This window comes from Lasioglossum baleicum, chromosome 4 (assembly GCF_051020765.1).
Source record: "Lasioglossum baleicum chromosome 4, iyLasBale1, whole genome shotgun sequence".
In the NCBI taxonomy this organism is placed as follows: domain Eukaryota; kingdom Metazoa; phylum Arthropoda; class Insecta; order Hymenoptera; family Halictidae; genus Lasioglossum; species Lasioglossum baleicum.
In genome coordinates this window covers 14753822-14775115 of record NC_134932.1, presented here as the reverse complement: position 1 = coordinate 14775115, position 21294 = coordinate 14753822, and the positions used below count along the sequence as shown (strand labels likewise).

Sequence of the window (21294 nt, the reverse complement as noted above, 5' to 3'; positions counted from 1 at the left end):
CCGTAGAACGTGCTCGGCTAAGTCCGGAAAATCCTGAACGCGTCGCTCCCGGTGTCTCCTCGACTTTGCAGTTAGGCTCGCCGACTAGCCAGTTCTCCGTACAACTCTCGGAAAGTCGCGCGAGGAAAGTGAAATGTGATCAAGGTGACGAGAAAAGCTTCTACCACCGCGAAGTCCCTGAAAAACTGATAGACGATGATGCACGCTGTGCACGAGACTAGAAATGCAAATCGAATGAGACAGGCAGGTCCTCCGGGGATAGAGGGACACGTACGAAGAATTTCCGGCCTTCAAACTGGTTGGTTCGTTCCGTCTCGAGGAAAAGCAGCCTAACTGCGAGAGAATGCGCTTCCGTCGTCGAGCTGGCATGCCGCTACAAGGAATAATAGCGAGCCTTTGTTGCGAGCTCGATCGTTACCGTGAGAAAGGACAAAGTATCGTTCTTTTCGCCAGATTTACCCGACAACCGTAAAACCACTGTATGTGTCTGTGTCGCTCTCGAGATGCTCGCTTGCGCGTGGTTCAAAGAACTGGCTCAAAGAAGAAAGAGTTATCTTTGCGGTTTCATTCTTTGAGGAGAATCTTTCGAAATGCGATCCTGACGCTAGATTTTTCGAGAGGAGTTTTTAGTGAGAATATTCGAGCTTCCTGTAATCCTCGTACACCTTTGCTTTCGATTATGTTCCCTGTCACAGACTCGTATCAATTAATTTAGTAATTGGTTTGTGTATCATTCATTACAATTCCTTTTCTTATTTTTAGAAGAGGAAACGCGACCGTCAGTGTTTTGCACATTCTTCCTAGTCATCTAGAACCTGCAGTATAACCAGTGAAGATGTTAGAAAAATTTCAAAATGTTTAAATTATTCTAGATGAAAAGGATTGAAAATTGTCAGGCCAAGAGTCTCCGAACTCCTCCGAAATCCTCCGAAATCCTCAATCATGAACAAACTCCTGCAACTAGCTCAAAACATTTTCAATTCTTTTCATCTAGAATAATAATTTAAACATTCTGGAATTTTTCTAGCATCTTCACTGGTTATTCTGCAGATTCTAGAAGACTAGGAAAAATATGTGAAGCACGGATAGTTGTATTTCATTTACTTCAAATAAGAAACGAAATTGCTTATAGTCCTTCACATATTTTTCCTAGTCTTCTAGAACCTGCAGAATAACCAGTGAAGATGCTAGAAAAATTTCAGAATGTTTCAATTATTCTAAATGAAAAGGATTGAAAAAGTTTTGAGCTGGTTTCATGATTGAGGATCCACGTCCGATCTAGATCGAAGACCCTTGGCCTGGCAGTTTTCATTCTCGTCGATACTGAAAGACTGCGCCAGGGGTAAGAACTTGTTCCACGTGTATGAAAGAAGATATATTTGCATTGCACTCAGGACTCGGAGCTGTGCATTTCCCTGGGGCTGAGCCTGCAATACCTTCGGATGACGGTGGTCTGTTGGTTGGCAGCGATGTGCCATCACCTGTACGCGACGGTAGCGTCGATCCCGCGTCGCGACGACCCACCGACCTACCTCAAGTACAGTTTGTTCGCCTGGGGTGCGCCATTCCTCAACCTGGGGGTCGCCATTTTCCTCCAGATACGGGAGGCGTCCGACATCTGGAACGTCGTCGACCTAATCCCCTTTAACTGCTGGTAACACACCTTTCTTTTCTCTAGCATACACCGAGAAAAAAATCCTGTCGAAACAAAAAAAAATATATGTTGATTCAATAAGATGTACTATTGAATAGTGCCAATATCATATGAACTTATTTTAATATTTAATACTATTGAATTTCAATAGCAAAACTCATTTCCGCCAATCATATAAGCGAATAGCTTGACATCAATGTTTTCAAAAAAATAAGATATGGCCTCAAACCAACTCCAGTATAAATCAATACATTTCTCAAATTTTTTTAACAACATATCTGATTGAAGGAAAAAGAGAAATATTACGAATAATAATGTACGGGGTATTGAATCGAATAATATTTTCAATCATTTCATGATAGACAATTCGAATACATCACGATTTGCTTCTAAATTTCATACTATTGAAAAGAATACATTGATATTTATCGAAGTAAAAAAATTACAATAACACGCGTGTTATTGAAGTAACTACTTTTTTTTCTCAGTGTAGCACTGAAAGAAAATGGAAACAGAAACCGGGGTTGCTTTTCCGGGAAAATTGTGAGCGGAGCATTGCGCCAAATGCTCGAGTTCCAAAATTGGAATCAATGAATCAGTCCAAGTCCAAACTCGTTTTGCAGTATTATCCATGTTGCAATGTTTAACCCCTTGCCGTACGATTTTCTTCGTGGTTACAATACAGTCAAACCTGTTTTTGTGCGGTCTTTCTTTGTGCAATTTTTTTTGTGCGATTTTTTTTATGCGGTATACATATGAATATCAGATCAGATCAGCAAAATATCTCGGAAGACGTCGTTATCAAAAAAGTGTTCCTGCAAAACTTGTTTGGTATGACGGGCTACATTGCGTAGTATCAATTGTTTTTTTGTAGGTGGAGTGGTGGGAGGAGATTTCAAGGTCACCTTGATCTTTTTAAATAGAATGTCCTATTTTTTATACCATAGATCGATAGAGTATCAAATTCTGAGTATAAAAGTGTTGACCTTCATATGTTCTAAACCTAATAGTTAACGAGATATTATCCAAAGAAGAAAGAAAATTGTTTGGATAATATCTCGTTAACTATTAGGTTTAGAACACATGAAGATTCAACACTTTTATACTCAGAATTTGATACTCTATCGATCTATGGTATAAAAAATAAGACATTCTATTTAAAAAGATCAAGGTGACCTTGAAATCTCCTCCACCACTCCACCCACAAAAAAAAACAATTAATACTACGTAATGTAGCCCGTCATACCAAACAATTTTTGTAGGAATACTTTTTTGATAACGACAACGTCTTCCGAGTTATCCTGCTGATCTCATTTCAGCAGGACACCCAGTATATGTATGTATGTATGTATTGAATTATGTACATTTTGAAAATTTCTCCATGTTTGAAATGAGAAATTAAAATTTTTTGAAATGTTTCCATGTGTAATTTAATTATTTATTTTGTTTGGAAAGCACTCTCTCGCTATTTGGTAAAGCTTCGACATATTTTCTAAGAGAGACTTTTTTTATGCGGTCCCTCTCCACCGCATAAAAAATTTTCTTTAGAATGTTGTGAAAAATTATTTATTATACCTATTTATGAAGTTTGTGAATTCTTTTTTCTGCGTTTTTTTCTGCGGTCCCTATCTACTATCTACCGCAAAAAAACAGGTTTGACTGTAATTACGACTACTTTGTCTTTAACAATTTGATGAGAACAAAAAATTCGTATCTATTGTATATCAACATTTACTTTAACGCTGATATATTGATTGCAAAATAATGGAATTTTATTTCGTCTGTGAAGAGAAAGACATAACATTCATATGTAGTAAGGGGTTAACACGTTCGCTGTCACAAATATCATGATTTCTCTATGCTCTCACACATTGGTTTGCTAATTTCATCCACCTACGGTCGCCGATGTAATCAATTTTAGCAATTTAACACAAGATTTCCCTTTGTTCAAACCAGAACTTGAAAATAGCACGATATCAGCTTCGGTCCTTGAAACAGTTATGAAGGACCGAAATTTTGGTTGATATCGGTTTCGATCACGGTCCTTCATATATCGGATATCGGTTCTGATATCCGTTCCAAGTTCTAGCAATTAGGGCTTGAAGCGGATCCGAAAATAACTATTATAATAGATATAAGTATATATTATTCGTTATTTTTACATTTACTTTTTTATTGGAATTTTATTTTTGGGCCCGTTTCAAGCTCTGGTTCGAACATCAAAAGTCCATTATCACAGAGTCCCACCCCTTCCCTATAATTTCCTTATAATTTCCCATAATTGCTCATAACACACTCCAGTACGTTCACAGCCGGAAGGAATTTGGCAGATAAAATGCGCAAGAGCGTACAGAGTCAACTGACAAAACCATTTACCGGATACAATCGCGGAGTAGCCGACAGCAACCGGTTTCATTTTCTGAAGTTTCTGCGACGCAAAAGACGAACACCCGAAAATCCGTTGAAAAATCGCGACCGATATTGTGGACGGGACGTCTTTCGTTAGCGTCGTTTCCTGTACAGGACGCGGACGTCCGCTCCAGTTTACGATAAAAGCCGTGGAATGCGTTGCGCGCGACTGGATCATACACATAAAATAAAAGTATACATATATGTATATCCGAGGCGAACACAAAAGCGAGCATGCTGGAATAGGATATTACGGGGGAATATGGATGAGATTATCCTCCGGGCAGGGAACGTCTTATCTACGCGTCGTTGTTCCTGGCCAATATATTTTCAACGTATCCGCCAAGTTCGTGTGCGTGTATATGTATTTCGGGGATCTCGACCTTTTATCTTCCGTCTTGGCAAATTTCGCGCAACGCCGTCTCCAATACGGAATCGTATTTCCGTTTTCGGTTTCGCCGTTGGCTTCTTCTTTCCTTGCCCTCGACCTACCCCCGTAACTTCTCGTTCCGACGTGACGCGACGCGACGCCGGAGAATACGCCGTGGAAAATCCCGTGCGAAATTCGCTTGTTATACGCGGCAAAAATTTTGTCGGGTGCCAGTTGTTCGCGTGTGTTCGTGACGCGGAAATTCTCGGCGGTTCCAGGTTCCTCGGAACGAAGGCGACGATTTACGCTTACGGGCTGCCGGTCGTGCTGCTGCTGCTGTCCGCGGGATACTATCTGATCAAGGCTGCCATAGTCTCCAGGTATCGGACGTGGAACGGGCCAAACGGACCCGACTTTACCCGCACGCTTGCCTTTCAACGCGTTCCAGTTCGAGGGATTCTCGCTATTTTATTCTGATCCATACCTGCTGATTTCTTAAGGGGGTCATTTCTTGATAATGCATGCGATGGGCTTTTCCAACAGTCGAAAGCACTAGATAAAAGATCAATCTAGACCGCAATCGCCCTGAAATTCCAATTTTTACGTTTACCAGGCGTAATTTGCATTATTCGGCCGCGTAATTAGCTATTTTCTTAAAGCTGTGACAGCTACATGCTTGTCTTGTTTTCAGGATTGCAAGGATGCGGTTCATTTCTCGATAATGCAAAGATGGAGTTTTTCAGTAGTCAAAAGCGCTAGATAAAAGACCAATCTAGACCGCAATCGCCCTGAAATTCCTATTTTCACGTTTACGAGGCGTAATTTGCATTGTTCGGAAACATTAGCCATTTTCATAAAGCTGCGGCAGCTGCATGCTGCCGAATAATGCAAATTACGCCTCATAAACGTAAAAATTGGAATTTCAGGGCTATTGCGGTGTAGATTGATATTTTATCTAGCGCTTTTGACTACTGAAAAACCCAATCGCATGAATTATCGAGAAATCAGAAGGCACACCCGCACCCTTGCAATCTTAGAAACGAGTCTACCCCCTTAAGTATTCCTTATTAGATCTCAACGCGTTATTCCATCATTTTTGCAAGTCTTTGGACCATTTCTTAAGGGGTAGACTCCTGTTTCCATGATTGCAAGGGTGTGGGATTCGCCTTCTCATTTCTCGATAACACAACACGGGGTTTTTCGGTATTCAAAAACGCTAGATAAAAGATCGATCTAGACCGCAATGGCCCTGAGAAGTCCTATTTTTTCGTTTACGAGGAGTAATTTGCATTATTCTGCAGCGTAATTAGCTATTTTCTTAAAGCTGTGACAGATAAATGCTTGTTTTCAGAATTGCAAGGGTGCGGGATGCGCCTTCTCATTTCTCCATAATGCATGCGATGGGGGTTTTCAGTAGTCAAAAGCACTAGATAAAAGATCAATCTAGGCCGCGATCGCCCTCAAAAGCTTTAAGCTGCGCGTGTAGCTATTTTCATAAAGCCGCGACAGCTACATGCTGTTGAATAATGCAAATTACGCCTCCTAAACGTAAAAATTGGACCTTTCAGGGCGATTGCGGTCTAGACTGATCTTTTATCTAACGCTTTTGACTACTGAAATCTCCCATCGCATGCATTATCGAGAAAGACAATTCTACCCCCTTAACACTAAACCTACCACCATTGGTCAAAATGACGAGTTCCGATATTTTTATTTTACAATTAGTGAAATAATGAAAATTATTTCATAAGGAATGGTTGTATAGATATCTTTAGTAGAACAAGTATTACAATAGGGACCGCACAAAGTCTAAATAAAATCAATCTTGTCATTCTTATAAGCGAACATGTACCAGTTACTTTTAAGGCTCGGTAGGTTTAGTGTTAAGACATTCCTCATTAGATCTCAACTCGTTATTCCATAATTTTTGCAACTCTTTGAACCATCAGGATTTCTACATAGATTGTTCAAAAGAAAATTTGATCGTAAACCAACAACTCTCACCCCCACTAACGTGATCTAATCTTTCCGTTTGGAATTATTCTGTAAAAGATTTTTAACCCTTTGCACTCGAGTGGTGATTCGGAGACGCCACTAATAATTCTAATATTTTTCCATTATTAAAAATATTTGATGGGTTATTCAATTTGTATTCATTAAATTGCTAAACGTATTTAATATTATAATAAACCACTGAAAGTATTATACGAAGTATTGTATCAGTTTTATGTCGATAAAATTAAGAAAACCGTATAAACCGTATAAATTTCGGGCTAGGAGAAAAATTCGATTTTCGAATTACAAAGCTCCGAGCGCAAAGGGTTAAGCTTCTTGGATTCCACATCTACGATTCGATGGAAATCGACATAAAAAACTCCGCAAAATTGACTTTGACCTTGCAGATCAAGGTCAGAAGAAATAGAAAATTTGTTTTTATTCAATCGTATTCTGCAGGTCACGAGGGCCAACTTTAACCACGGGTCGGAATGCGATCGTTCTCTTGAATAATGATGTCGAAATTCTTATAATTTTTGTTAACTGTTTGGTTCATAATATTCTTTCATCTTATAGTTAGGGAAATGGCAGATTATTATTTGCTGATGCCACTAACCTGTTCCTGGTTGATGGAAGTTTCTTCCTGGGATTTCGACTTCGCAGGTACACCTGCAGCATGCAGTTGGAGATCAAGCAACGCGAAAAGATGAAAAGAAGACGAGCACTGCAGTTGATCCTGTTCCTGAAGGTCAGTATGATCGTGGGCCTGGTAGCCGGTTGCGGAGTAGCATCCAGAGTGTGGAAAGTCCCATTCCTTTGGGCCATCTTTTGCACAGGACACTCTCTACAGGTGAGACTCAACCTTCCTCCTCCTACTACTCCATTAATCTCGTAATAACAATTGCTCCACGATGATTGTATTAACAAGTCGAACGCCGTGCGCAGTTATATTTAACTAATGCTGTATTTGGTCAGGAGATTGCGCGAGTTAGACGTGTAGCTCTTCTATGTTCTGCGAATTGAATGCGGCTCGTGTATGGGAAATCGATGTGTGGAGACGTACTTCAGAGGAGGAACACGCTCGCGAATATGTAGATTGAAAGCATATGTACACCGCACTCTGAAAAGTGTGTGTACAGTTGTAATTTCCTGCGAGTCTCTGTCGTATCAATTAATACCGCGATGTTCATTGTTAAACAGTCTCGCGAATATGTTTCATTAGCAGCCGTAGTGGATTGAATCGTTTAAGTAATTTGAATGCCTTAAATCTTTTGAATAATTCCAACTCGAACATTAATGTACGTTCCCACGAATATTCCGGGACGTGCAACGTGCACATGTAATTGCAACTGACACTGGAACTATGATTCTACAGTTTTTAATTCACGATCATCGAGGCTGCAGAAATGTATTACGTCGTATCTACTTTGAATTTATTTAAAAACACTTGTATTCAATATTCAGGAAACTATGGTTTCTAAGTTACTAAATAAAAAATGTCTAGCTGAATTCCAACAGACTGGAGTGAAATAGAAATTGATTTTCTTTTTTAATACAGTAAAGTCGCGATATTTGTCAACGACCGCGTACGCGATAGTTGTCAGGTGCCTATCCACTCCACTGCCGGGCAACGCCGCAGAGCGGCGATGATTGATCTCGGTTACGGGTATATCTCGGGTAAAACTTCTTTATTTTTCATTATTATTTTACAGGACTTTCGCCAACTTATTTCTGGAATTTTTCTTATTAAAATAACATCAAACAGGATAGAATTTCAACTGTATTTAGTGGTTCAAACGACGATGAAAGTTTCGGGTGCAAGGAAGGACAGCGTCTCTTTCTTTCCCATACGCTGTCCTTGCGCCCGAAACGACCTAATACAATAAATTAATTTCTTTTGGACAAGCAGTATACCGTCATAAAAAAGCTAAACAACAAATGATTAGTCAGTCGAACGAGATAAAATTGGCAAGGCATTTTTCATGGAATTAACAAACATCACTTTGCTGTCCTGTATATCCCGAGACACAGTCGATGGTATCGCCTCTCGGATGAGAGACGTTGCTCGACTCCGCGTGCGGTTAAATCAACAGGGAAGATACTTCCGGCGACGGCGCGTCGCGACGCGACGTCCGCCCGAGAACACCTACTAATCCTCGTGCGGTAATTGCAGCCGCGTTTGTCGGCTTACCAAGAGTTTGCTACGCCCGAGGCGAGCGCGAGCAGAGAAACGTCTTGCCAAAGCAGAACGAAGCCGAAGCAAAGCGGAAGCCGAGCTGAACAAGAACGAACAGAAACGATACACTTTTAAGGCGCGGCGCGGAGCCCCGGAATTTCGGAGACGCGACTTCTCGCCTCGAGGCAAACGTGGAACATCCGCGCAATAAGCGGATCATCCATATGAAACGCTTTCTGTAACGCTTCTTGCCTCCGGAATAGACGATGTAACTTTATCATTAGACTGCGGATTTTATTTATGACAATACTGAATTGGTAAAATACAGAATTCTGAAGATACAGAAAAAATCGAGTTGTTGGAATTGTTGAAAGAAAAAGTACATTTCTATCTCAGCTCTAATCAATCATTATATTTAAATTTAAATTCAAATTCAACTTTCATTCATTATATTCGAGTCTAGTTATGATAGTGGTCTAAATCAAGAATTAAAAAAAAGTTAGTTTATCAGCTATTTCGCATCATATTATTTTAAACTAATTTTTACGATATTGTGAAAAATGCACCGGTAGATAGTGCTCGTTATATTTCGACATTATATGAAATTCACTTAGTGTGAATGTTCCTCCTTTAAACATCTCGAAATAAGAAATATTACTTAGACCACTTTCATAATTATGAGTACAATTGCAACAGAGCCGAGAATTTTTTTATTTAGACTCGTAATTGAAAATTTCGAATAAGAGGAAGAGCTACAAATAGAGAGGAACTAAAGCCGAAGGAAGCTCGGATTTATGCGAGACGATCAAACGAAGGAACAATAGATAGCGGCGCAGTGAATAACGGTGTTAGCGAAATTGCGGGGTCGGGCCGGTGGGATTATTTGGTGATAAGTTTGCTTATTTGTTCCATTTGTTGCACGATCGATCGGTGGAGCAGGGTCTGGCCGTAGCATTGTCCGTCGCGTGCAACTGCAGGGTCCTGAAGGTCTACGCCAGGAAGTCTTACAGGCAGCCGAAGCAGCAGGTAAATCTCCCAGAGCGGGTCGCGTAGACGATCGAACCGCCTCGAATTCTCTCCGGGAATCCTCCTTTATCTGCCTCTATTGGACCAAGGAATCCCGTAGCCTGCGCGAACTAACGTCTGTAATTTACCTCTGTAATCTCTGTCCGAGCTGCTCCAGTTTCTCCCGACAAATTTATTATCCGGGCGAATCCTTCCTCCGCGAGCCGAGCGCGGAAAATATCGATGCACGCCATTATACGCGATGCCGATATACCAATCGTCTATACATTCCATAATGGAAACAATACTTTAAATAATGGCACAGCAATTTTGTGGTGACGAGTCTGGGTCACTATTCGACTGCTAAGGGCTAATCTTATTAGATTTTAAGCTGGTAGGTTTACTTAGAAATGTAAAATAATTTCTTGTTACTTACAATTAGAGACCGAGTTAATTGTCGTGTACATTATTTATAAAGTACACCACAATTTATATTAGATGATTAAATTTTAAAGAATACAACTTTATTAATCAATTATACATATAGTCACCATTCTGTTCTAATTGTAGAAAATTTAACCATTTTTTAATTTTAATTTAACCAATCTTTAAAATTTAACCATTGAATTTTATTTTCAAATCGGGCACGAACTTATGCAATCATCTGATATATTTACTATTACACTTTTCTCGGAAATATGGTTTGATTTCTGGCATTTCTTCCTTTAGGAATGAACGATACGTGTTACTGTCACGACTTCATATATCGCGCGAAGAGAATCGAACTTTCTGTATGTCGCTATTCGTAATTCTAACGCACACTTAGATAATTTTGTGCGAAGGTTTAAATTTTCTCGCGCCGCGCCGAGAGAAAAGACGGAGAGCTTCCGTCTAGAACCGGATGAGTTGCAGCTTAGTTTAATTTCTCCGCTCCGACAATATTGTTCCTCCGCTTCGACAACGCGCGCGCGGTTCGACTTTATCGCCGCGAGCCGGATCTCGCCTAAAAAGATCGATAGTCGGCGAGAGAGTTCGCCTTGTTCGCGTCTGTTCGCTCATGCCGCTGTAGAGCTAAACAAATTTGAACGGCGCAAGTGAAGGAAAAGCTTGATGGAGATTAGCCACCTACCACGGGCTCTGATAAACGGGTTTCTATCTTCCAATTATTATCGAAATTGAGAAACGCCCCTTCGACCGTTCGAAATAGATTTAGTGTTGAAGACGCGTATCCAACAAGCTATTTTTGACGAGATCACAGGCCGTCTTCTCGGATTCGAGCGACGTGTTATGGGGATTGAGGATCTCATGACTGGCAATCATGACTGGCTTCAAGCGTCTTCAACTCGGTGTGATCGATAAATCCAATTCCGATCGAATCGATCAACCTCCTTCTCCCAAAAGAAAATCGGAGTCTAAGTCGAATGCCACTCGATTATTTCAACAGACTATTGTTCGTTTATAGACTGCGGATCTTTATGCAAAATAAAAATTGTCTACCACGATTGCGAGATACTGAAGCAATATAAAAATGGTGTACCTTCATTGCAACAAACTGGAGCAAAATCAAAATTGTCTAGCTCGATTGTAAGAAATTGAAGCAAGATAAACATCGTGTACCTTCATTGCAACAAACTGGAGCAACGTCACAATTGTCTAGCCCGATTGCAAGAAACTGAAGTAGGTTCAAAATTGTCTACCTTGATTGTAACAAACAGAAGCAAGATCAAAATTGTCTACCTCGATCGCAACAAACTGAAGCAAGATCAAAAATAAATATAAATTGTCTGCCTTCATTACAACAAACTGAAACAAGATAAAAAATTAATATAAATTGTCTGCCTTCATTACAACAAACTGAACCAAAATAAAAATTGTCTAGCTCGATTGCAACACACTGAAGCAAGATAAAAATTGTCTACCTTCATTACAACAAACTGAAGCAAAATAAAAATTGTCTAGCTCGATTGCAGCACACTGAATCAAGATAAAAATTGTCTACCTTCATTACAACAAACTGAAGCAAAATAAAAATTGTCTAGCTCGATTGCAGCACACTGAATCAAGATACAAATTGTCTACCTTCATTACAATAAATTGAAGCAAAATAAAAATTGTCTACCATATGCTTGTCATGAGATCCGCAGTCTATTCATCCAGGATCGAGCCTTAATCAAATGTTCTGGCCTTGTTCATGCAGCTCGAGCATTGGTTCGAGCATTGGTTCGAGCATTGGACTCACTGATTGACGAATTGTAAAACGATTGTTCCAGATCGCGCGATCGAGTAGCAGTTTACAGTTGCTGGCACCCGCCCCGGACCCGGTCTAGATCATATTCCGATGCCCACCATCACGGAGAACCAGCATATCCAAGGATTTCGACTATTTTTTCATGAAGCTTGGGGACTTTCTCATGATAGGGTGACGCTACAGTGATATCGAGTTCTCGAAAATTTGTCGACAAGCGGAAAGGGACGCAGAACGAGGCTTCGATCGATCCGAACACCGTCGCGGTGCAACGATCGGAGGAATACCGGAGAGCTTCGACTTCCGACGTCTCCCGCGTTCCAGCGATACTTGATCCTATACGACCCGAACCGACCCGGCCCGAATCAAAGCCACCTGCGATCGACGGTATTGTCCGACTGGCCAGGTTGGTTTTGGAGTGGAGACGGCGACGAAGATACAAATTCGAAAGGCGTACAGTGGGTCTATTGCTGCCATTGATAATTGTGCTCGCAATTATGTAAGTGGTCTAAGTGAAAATTTAAAGAAAATTAGTTTGCAAGTTATTTCACATCACATTATTTCGAACTAAATGAATTCAATGTCATTTTTACGATAGACAAATTATGTTTAATATACCCTTTTCCTTGAAACATCTTCAAACAAGAAATAACATGACTTAGACCACTTTCATAATTATGGACACAATTGTTCTAGTACACGGTACATTCCAAAATAATTTTGAACAGTAAAAACAGTACGCTATAGTCCGAACATTAAATTTACTGGCCTGCTTTGGACCCACTGTGAGGCACGTAGGTAGAAAAGAAAAGGAATAAAAGGAGACGAGGAAAATTAAGGTCTCCTCCCCGAAACCATCTATTCTGCTTGACCAAACCGTACGATCCATAGGTCGAAAGTGTATGCTCCGCGTGATTTACACGGTCACGTGTGAGAAATAAACGACAAAGGATCGTTTGAGAAAAAGCCTACCGACCAACGTTGCAGAACGAGCCCGTGTAGAACGAGCGTAACGAGACCACGAGGCACGAGATCGTCGCGCAGCAACATATCGTCGGAAATTATCGCGAGCCTAACCGCGCGTCACGTTGGTCCAAACGAAAATCGATCGCGCAGTGGGACTTCTAACATATCCGCTTAATTCTTCGAGAATTTTCGTATCTACACGGACTCATGGTATATTTTTCTATTCGCGTCGAATCGGGAGCGTCGACGTATCCTCCGCGTCGTCTCGTTACGCGATTTCATTTTCGAAGATTTACCAGCTGCTGAATGAATTCATTTCAATCGTTCATTGAACTCTAGTCAGTTACCGAGTATTTATTTCGTAGATTCGTTGAAACATTAGCTCTCCACACTCGGATCGCACTATTCTGTGATCATCTACCGGCAACTCGTTTGTTTATTGATTACCATTGCTGCAAGACCAAACGAAGAATCAAGTATAGACGAAAGTTAAATTCTGCGTTGTTCTTTCCACAGACAGTTCATAGAATCCCTGTAAAATCAAAATGAGTGTACAGAAAGCGACGGGGATTGTCTCGAATACTATAGACCCGAACAAACAAGAAATTCGTGGAGAAAGGCTCCTGATCTAATTCGCGCGTTCAACCCCTTGCAATATTTTGAATTGCACTCGTCTTGAAGATTTTAAGCAAAGTCTAACAAATACGAATGTTACGTCTTTCTTTTTAAATGAAATAAAATTTGATTCGCTTGTAATCAATATTTAAGCATTAAAATATAAATTTTCTTTTCTCTTCTACGATATTTTTGGGAATAAAGACGTTTTAATCATTGTAACTGTAGAGAAAATGATACGGCAAGGGGTTGAAAGATTCAGCCCGCGGAAGAGCAGACAGAAGCGCCTTTAAATCCCGAAGATAGAGCGAAGAAACGGCGATTAGGATTTTCCAGGAGTTGCCGTGTAAACTGGAGACCTGAATCGAGAAACGGGAATGGCACGGCTCGTATCGATCTAGCGCGAAAGGAATCTAGCCGCTTTGTATTTGCGCGCGTTCCCCGCGGTTTATGCGGCCGACATTCCCCCACGATGCAATTAACACTCAGTAATGACCTATGCGATCGCAACAGCACGCGTAACCACCGGCACTCCGTAAATGTAAGCGCATGTAATTACGATGAAATAATAAATATTTTGAAGTCCTGTACATCCCCACTTTCATCTCTTTGCGTACCCTCTTCCGCTCCGCAAGTTCCACCAAAGTCCTAGTATAATATCTACATACAGTGAGTGTAAAAAGTATTCGTACGGCCTTTAAAATATTAGGTTGTCCCAAAAGTTTCTTCCGGAATGTGTTCCTTTAATGTCGCTAAATAAATACAAACAATACGATAATGTTTATGTTAATATTTTAGTACTTATTAATATGAATTTGCATTATGTGCATGCATCGAAAACCAACTTTTGGGACAACCTAATATTTATTTAGCAATATTAAAGGATCACATTCCGGAAGAAACTTTTGGGACAACCTAATAGAATAACTTTTTTATAATTGTACCAAACGACCTGATTTTTTATATTATAATCTATTAGAAGCATTGGGTTACGAAATGATATGCAGAAAAGATTTTCCAAATAATTATAATGTACAAGGTTACAGGCCCTTAAAGAAAGTATAAATTACATGTTTTGTAGATCTAACAGTAATTACATAGTAGTTTCCAACTTTGCAAAAACTTCAGCGCACTTACCCCACTCCACCTTATTTTAAATTTTCATTAAGGGCCCAAATAAAAAAGTTTGAAAAAATGCCTTTCTTATTTTTGCATGTAACCTCGTAAATTATAATTAATGGGAAAATTTTGTTTGCATATCATTTCGTAAACTAATGCTTCTAATTGATTATAATATAAAAAATCAGGTCGTTTGGTACAATTATAAAAAAGTTATTCTATTTTAAAGGGACTATTGTTGCAGCTATTTAAAAAGGGTGGTTCCTTTTACAAAAATGAAGGTGACCTTGACATCTCTGGAAAAAATGACATGAAAACAACAATTTTTTTGGTATCGTGCGAGCCCCGTTTTACCATTCAACTTGGTCCTCAAGACATTTAGTGTATCTTTGAAAACAACAAAGATTAAACATTTCATTTAGGAACGACTGACGCGTTCACATTATTAATTTGCAAAAGGGTGAAATTGATTTGCGCAAGGTTGAATTTGACTTGCAAAAGGGAGACTGGAGAGTGCAAAACCTATGAATCTCCAAAATGAAGACCAAATTTTTTCGCCTCCGGCCAGGATTTCGGCGAAGGTTGTCGCGCAGCGTGCTCGCTCCGGACGTAATCCTTTGGCACCCTGGTCGTCCTCGGATTTCCTGTTGCCATCGGTCGCCGATATTCCGAGGCCGCGGCTTGCCGAGCCTCGTAATCGAATTTCCCGGAGCTGGATCTCGAAATCAGTGGGCGTTGCCACTCTAATTGCGAGAACAATTCATTTACACGAGGTCGTCAGGCGCGGTGCGGCGCGGCGTTACGCCGATATAACCGGGTATTCCCGCAGGTAACGAACAAACAGTTTCGAGCCATCGGTGGAAAATTATTGGATGGGAGAGATAGAGAGACAGAGAGAATGAGAGCGAACTCGCCCGGCTAAAATGGAACGAGCATCAGCAATCGTAAAAACGATTAACAGAGCGGCGATAGGCGTCGCTCCGTCCACCAAGTAAATTTTCAGCTGGACGCGTAATTATTGGAAAAGCCAATCCGATTTCGTACCGAGGCAATACGTAAGATTCAGGGACTTCGTCTCTCGAGCTTACTCGAACGATCCACCAAGACGTCAGGAAACTTTCGCCGAGCGTTCCCGTAAGTTTTTAGACTGACAGCAATTTTCGAATATTTTGCGCCACTTCGCGTTACGAGCTCCTCGAACGGCTTGTTACCGTTTTATAACTTACAAACGCTTCGCGAGAGCTCGTTTGCACGATAAACGATCAAAGTGTTGACGGGGGAGAAACGTGCAAGCACGTTTTATTGTTTTATAACGGAAGTGTTTACGGTAATGCTCGTTAATGCCGGCTTTTGACGTCAAACTTGGAACCAGTGTAACTTGGTCCTCGTTTCACTTTATTGATTAAAGGTTGCTGCGAACCTGTACATCTTTGCCATTGAGCAACAAGTTCTGGAATGTTCTGGATAGTAAGGGGGATCTTGTAAAAGTGCAATTGCATCTGGCGGGTGCATCGGTGTATCCCCATAATAAACAAGGTCATAAGAAGTTATCATGTATTATTTTTTTCTATTTTCACTCAAAAAAATAAAAGCAGTAGCTTGTCCCAATTCCCAGAATCACCCTGTACACTGCGCTGGTATTTTAGAACGGTTTTATTTTACGGCTTCCATCGCAAGCTCGAAGATAAACGTCTCTGAACAGCGAACAACGGGGTGAAAGCAGTTGCGAAGACTTCCGAGGACGTTCCCTGAGAATCGCTTCGTTATCCGGTCGACTTTGAGTCGCTTAACAAGCGCTTTCATCGCTAAAGCCAGTGCTCGATCGTTTGCCGCGACGCCATCCAAGAAAATAGACGTAGGAGAGGAATCGCGGGTCTCTGCGAACCCGATGTAAACGTCCTTCGATCGGCCAGTGGGAACGTCCATGTCATCTCGTGCTGTCCTACGCGGATCCTGACATTTAATTATCGAGAAGCACTGGGAGACGGGTGGAGTCGGCCAACTAGCTGCACCCGTTTATTCTCTTTGCGAGCAAACGGCCTCCCTCATCGGACAAACCTGCCAACAAGATTAGCCGTGCGATCGAACCCTTCGAACTGCAATTGTTCCCGAGAAATTATCCGCTAGTCCGATCTCGTCGACAGACTTTGGTCTAACGAGCTAATGTCATAGGTCGACTCATACCTCAAAAGGGCGTAATGCAGAGGTTTCCAATTAGCTTATTTTAGTTAATGTTCAACAACTTTTTGAAAAGTTTTCCATAAGTTTTCAAACACATTTCTTGGATAGTTTGGTTCTTACAGATTTTTTGTCCGCCTTTTGGCCAAATGGCACTACTGTGCGGCGTCTGTGCCATCTGCATGGGCGCGAGATCTCTTCCGGAACTTGTTCGCGAGCCGTTAACGTCGTTCCCGGAACGAAATTCCCGGAGAACCGTCTCTCTTCTCGAGCACGTTATCGCGGAAAAGTTTTCGCTTAACGCTCGTTACCTCGCATTCAAAATCGAGGGAACGCCGAGCGAAACACCGTGGCGGGAATTCGAAATGAACATCGGTAACAAATGGAGCATCCGTTCTAGCGAACTTCGAGAAGTAAACACCCGACATCGCGACCAGGTTCCTTACCACAACATGTTTTGGAAGATCGAAAGCGCGGGGGCCGTAGTTTACACACCGTAAAAGTGTCCTGTAGAAAAACGAAAAAAAATCCCTTCGGAGCCCGGATGTCTGGGGCCCTTCCCATCGACCCGTTTACGCTCGCGAGGGGACAGCCTCGAGGACGCTGCTCGAAGAACGGTAATTATGTCTCCTTGGATTACGCAATATTCAGAAACCTATAGCTAACAGGATCTACTCATAATAAACATGAGCAGGTGCAATTGAAAACAACAGAAAAATTTTTAAGCTCCCGCATGTTCCAATTGAAGATTGCAAACAATTTTTATTTTATGTGCAAACTTTTGAAGATGATGAACTCGCGGAACAAAACGATTGGGTAAATGTTGACAAAAGGGAACCCAGCTTCGATGAACTTGGCTTTCAAATATGTTGTCATGATCAATATGTTTAAGAAATTTATGAACAGGATTACGTACTCGTACGTGACTGTCGCGCGCCTCTTTGACGTTCGTTAATAACTTAATAACTATCATGGAAATTCCATATTGTCATGGAAAACCACCCCTTAAATTTTCTCCCACTCCTTGTAAGTATATATGTATTGTTATTGACCACGATTGACTCTATCCAATAAACAATCGACTCAGGATTTTAATATTTGAAATTTGACTACCCTGTAGCAAAACTTGCTGAATAAACTGTACTCGTAATTTCGATTTATTTGAAGTTTTTTGCGAATATCTTGAAAACTAAGACTAAAAGTTGTTCGGAATGTTAACCTTGATAGCATATGTAAAGATGAAGGTCCTCGAGGGTAGCTGGGTCCCCTTTTATCAACATTTACCAACGATAGTCTCGGGAAGTTAATGACGGACGATGGAAGAACGTGTAGCGAAGAACTTGAGGGCGGTCTTTCGATTTTGCGGTGCCGTTTTTCGCGGTTGGCAGGGCGGTATCGGTCTTCGCTAGAGAAAGGCGAGTTCTCAAAGGTTTGTTCGATGTCTCGGCAGTGACAGCGAAGTGGTTCAAGAGAGGAGCTAAAGGGTGAGAGAACGTTCGATTCTTGTTGTCGGCTGTTATCGTTCGGTCGCACAAAAGGTGAATGAAGAGAGAGAGAGAGAGAGAGAGTGCGAGTACAACTCCTCCTCTGCAGCTATCTACTCGCGGGATCCGCTGCAGGGAACATTAAGTCGTTTGTTCCGGAGTCCCCGTGAAACTGAACTGCCGGCTCTCGAACCTGTCGCCTCGCGACGTCGCGACGCCAACGAGAACCAACGGGACATGAACTCAACGCCGCTTGTGTCCTATTGTTCCCGGTTCCCTTCTGTAGAACAATACTGTGGAAAGGAAATTTTCATTAGCACCGTTCAAATTCGGTGGAGATCACGGCGAAGATGAATGGAATAAACCGAGACATTGACTTTCCCTGGAATGCTTTAATTACCAGGCCAATTAAGTTGTCGCTCTTTCGGCTCGATTGATCGCCGAGCGAGCTGCGTCCCGGTAGAGGAACGGTCTTCTCTATCCTCCGGTACATAACGCTTCGAACAATATCGAATATACAGTGGCCGAAATTTCTATAAAGTCATCTTCTTTTTCATAGACATTTTAAAAATATCACCATTTTTGTTGATTTATCGTATCTGGTCTTGTGCCTTGTAGACACTCGGATAGAGGGACTGCGTACTCTAGACCGCTATGTTTACTATTTACGTTTCTTTTGATTTTTTTCTGTATGGTGCAGAACACAAGTGTGCGAAGTTTCTATAAAGTCACTTAGCATTTCTCTGTATTCTGAGCAGCGAACTACGGAAAACTGCGAATATTCTAAAAGTATTAGTTTTAGAACTCACAGAAATCCTGTTTGTTATAATTTGATTCACGTGTGTGAGAATGCCGAGAGGAAAAGTACTAACAAGCGAAGAAAAAGCATCAATCGATGCTTATAAAGATATGGGCTGCTCTAATCGCGCAATTGCTAAGAAAAGTAATCCGTCATATACTGTGATTAATAATTATATCCATTTACGTGAAAATTACGGAAAAGATCATCTTAAAGGTAGTAATAAAAAATAGTCAAAGAGACAACATTCAATATTAATGAGGTCTGCAGCTAAGGAAAGGAAAAATGCAGCACAATTTCGAGCTGAATTGGAGCTCCCAGTAACAACAAGACGTGTGCAACAACTTTTAAATTCTTCTGGACAAAAATACAACGTAAACCAGGCCTTAAAGAAGTACATAAACCGGCCCGTATTGATTTCGCACGGGCACAAAACACAATGACTTTATAGAAATTTCGGCCACTGTATTACATAGAACACCTCGCGTTACTGAAATGTTTATAGACGATAAAACACTGATCGGAGTTGGTCGAACGTGATCGCAGAGCTCTGCGTACTTCGCGAAGAACGAGCTTGGGAAGCTACCATATGTATGTGTGCATGTATAATATCTGATCGAACACGAGAATTGCATTACGGAAACGGTAAGTGTGGGAAATCAAAATGTTTGACCAGAGAATGTTACCAGAGGTTTCCGATCGACGACCTTTTCATGGAATATGCAATGAATCAATGAACATTTTTAAAATAAGGCCGTGACGTCACACATTTAAGCTAATAATTCTGCTAGAACCGAAAGTGCCAGTGGAATGACCCAATCGGATGGCTTGCCGTCGCATTCCTTTCGAATTCCTGCCAAAAGACTTCTTGTGAGGCAGAGTAGATGACTTCTTTAATCCTTCTTCTCACGCGTTAGTTCCTTGTCCAGACTCCTTCCCTCAACATGTGACCCTACAAGTGGAGCTGCGAGCATCGATGATAGCGGCGAGGTGAAAACAAACCAACATTCGTGACAACATTTCGACACATACTAAAGAAAAAGTACATATGTATTTTCTTTGTTTTTCTTTTTTTTCACTGCACAGCTCACCTCGCTGCTCCACTATAAACACATACTTACCGCGTTCGACAGTAATGTGCATTACAGTACAATCTTACATTTCAAATTTGCTGCGCTTTGTTTGTGGCTCCTGATAGCGGTGGAACGCTCAAACTGCTAGATAAATGTTACCAACCGAGAAGTTTCCGCCATGTTGACGTAACATGCAGCGCCATCTACCGTTGATTCTTTGAACTTAATGTGATGAGAGTTCTGGCGTTCTGCTGCAGATGGCGCCATTGCCGTCTGGTTGTGGCGGATAGTGTGAATCTCTATTGTAATATCGATTATATAGTTGCAAATTTTGTAAAATTGAGCCAGAGAGGATGTATACGAGAGTGCTCATATCCATGCACTCTCATCCTCTCTCATTTTTTTGCCTCCACTTTTGTCAGCGTAAACAAAAATAGATTTTTTAAGCATGGAACAGAATCTATTTTAACATGATAAATATGAGTATATAGGTTCTGCTCCCTACTAAACGTGGCAATAATGAATATGAATCTGCCTCAAAATATGCATTTACTAATTTTCCCGCAAACTGACTGACTAAATAGTAGTGTTTCTAGCTAATCAACTAGTTATCCTTATCAGCCAGCGACCGGCAGATAGATTCGTGTTGAACGATTCGATATAAATAACTATTAACTCAACGCAAATATCATTCCGTTTCATTGTGGAAATCGTACAGAAAAGAACACGTCTAAATATGTTAACATGAGTATTTAGGCAATCAAATAAGAAATGTACACCTGTAAAAGAAAATAGCAAGAATAGATTTGAACTGTGAACCTACAGTGCCGTAGACCAGGGTTTCCCGAACTTTTTCTCTCTGATGGAGCACTTCAAGGATCTTTGAATTTTGACGGAGCACCTTGTGTAATTTGAAGGGTAGGTAATGACACATAACCAATAAATCTTAGAAAAATTCATACGTAAAATTATTATAGTCAAAATGTAGAAAAAAAGAATATTTTTTCGCGGAACACAGTTTGGGAAACCCTGCCGTAGACAGAGGCCTTATCAGATACCGCAAGTTCCCGTAATGCCTCTATCAACAGACTGAAGGCCTGTTTGTTTTTAGTACCTTTGCACACACTGGAAGATCTCGATTTCAGAGGTCTTTTTACGGGCCAACAAATAACGCGCGTTCATTAGATCCATTTATGGAATACTCGG

At 41.0% G+C, this 21294-nt stretch overlaps 1 protein-coding gene across 5 annotated transcripts in view; it reads left to right on the top strand.

Moving 5' to 3' along the window:
• LOC143208262 (adhesion G protein-coupled receptor E3) overlaps positions 1 to 14025 on the top strand; it is a 144270-nt gene extending 130245 nt beyond the window's left edge. For 4 of the 5 annotated variants that reach the window (XM_076422523.1, XM_076422522.1, XM_076422520.1 and 1 more), the window contains 5 exons: positions 1371 to 1654; positions 4712 to 4813; positions 7092 to 7278; positions 9544 to 9630; positions 11880 to 14025. In XM_076422523.1, the coding sequence (XP_076278638.1) occupies positions 1371 to 1654; positions 4712 to 4813; positions 7092 to 7278; positions 9544 to 9630; positions 11880 to 11936 (717 nt within the window). In that variant the 3' untranslated portion in view covers positions 11937 to 14025. The remainder of the gene's footprint in view (positions 1 to 1370; positions 1655 to 4711; positions 4814 to 7091; positions 7279 to 9543; positions 9631 to 11879) is intronic. The other variant, XM_076422524.1, reaches the window with a different exon arrangement.
• Positions 14026 to 21294: the final 7269 nt, after the last annotated feature.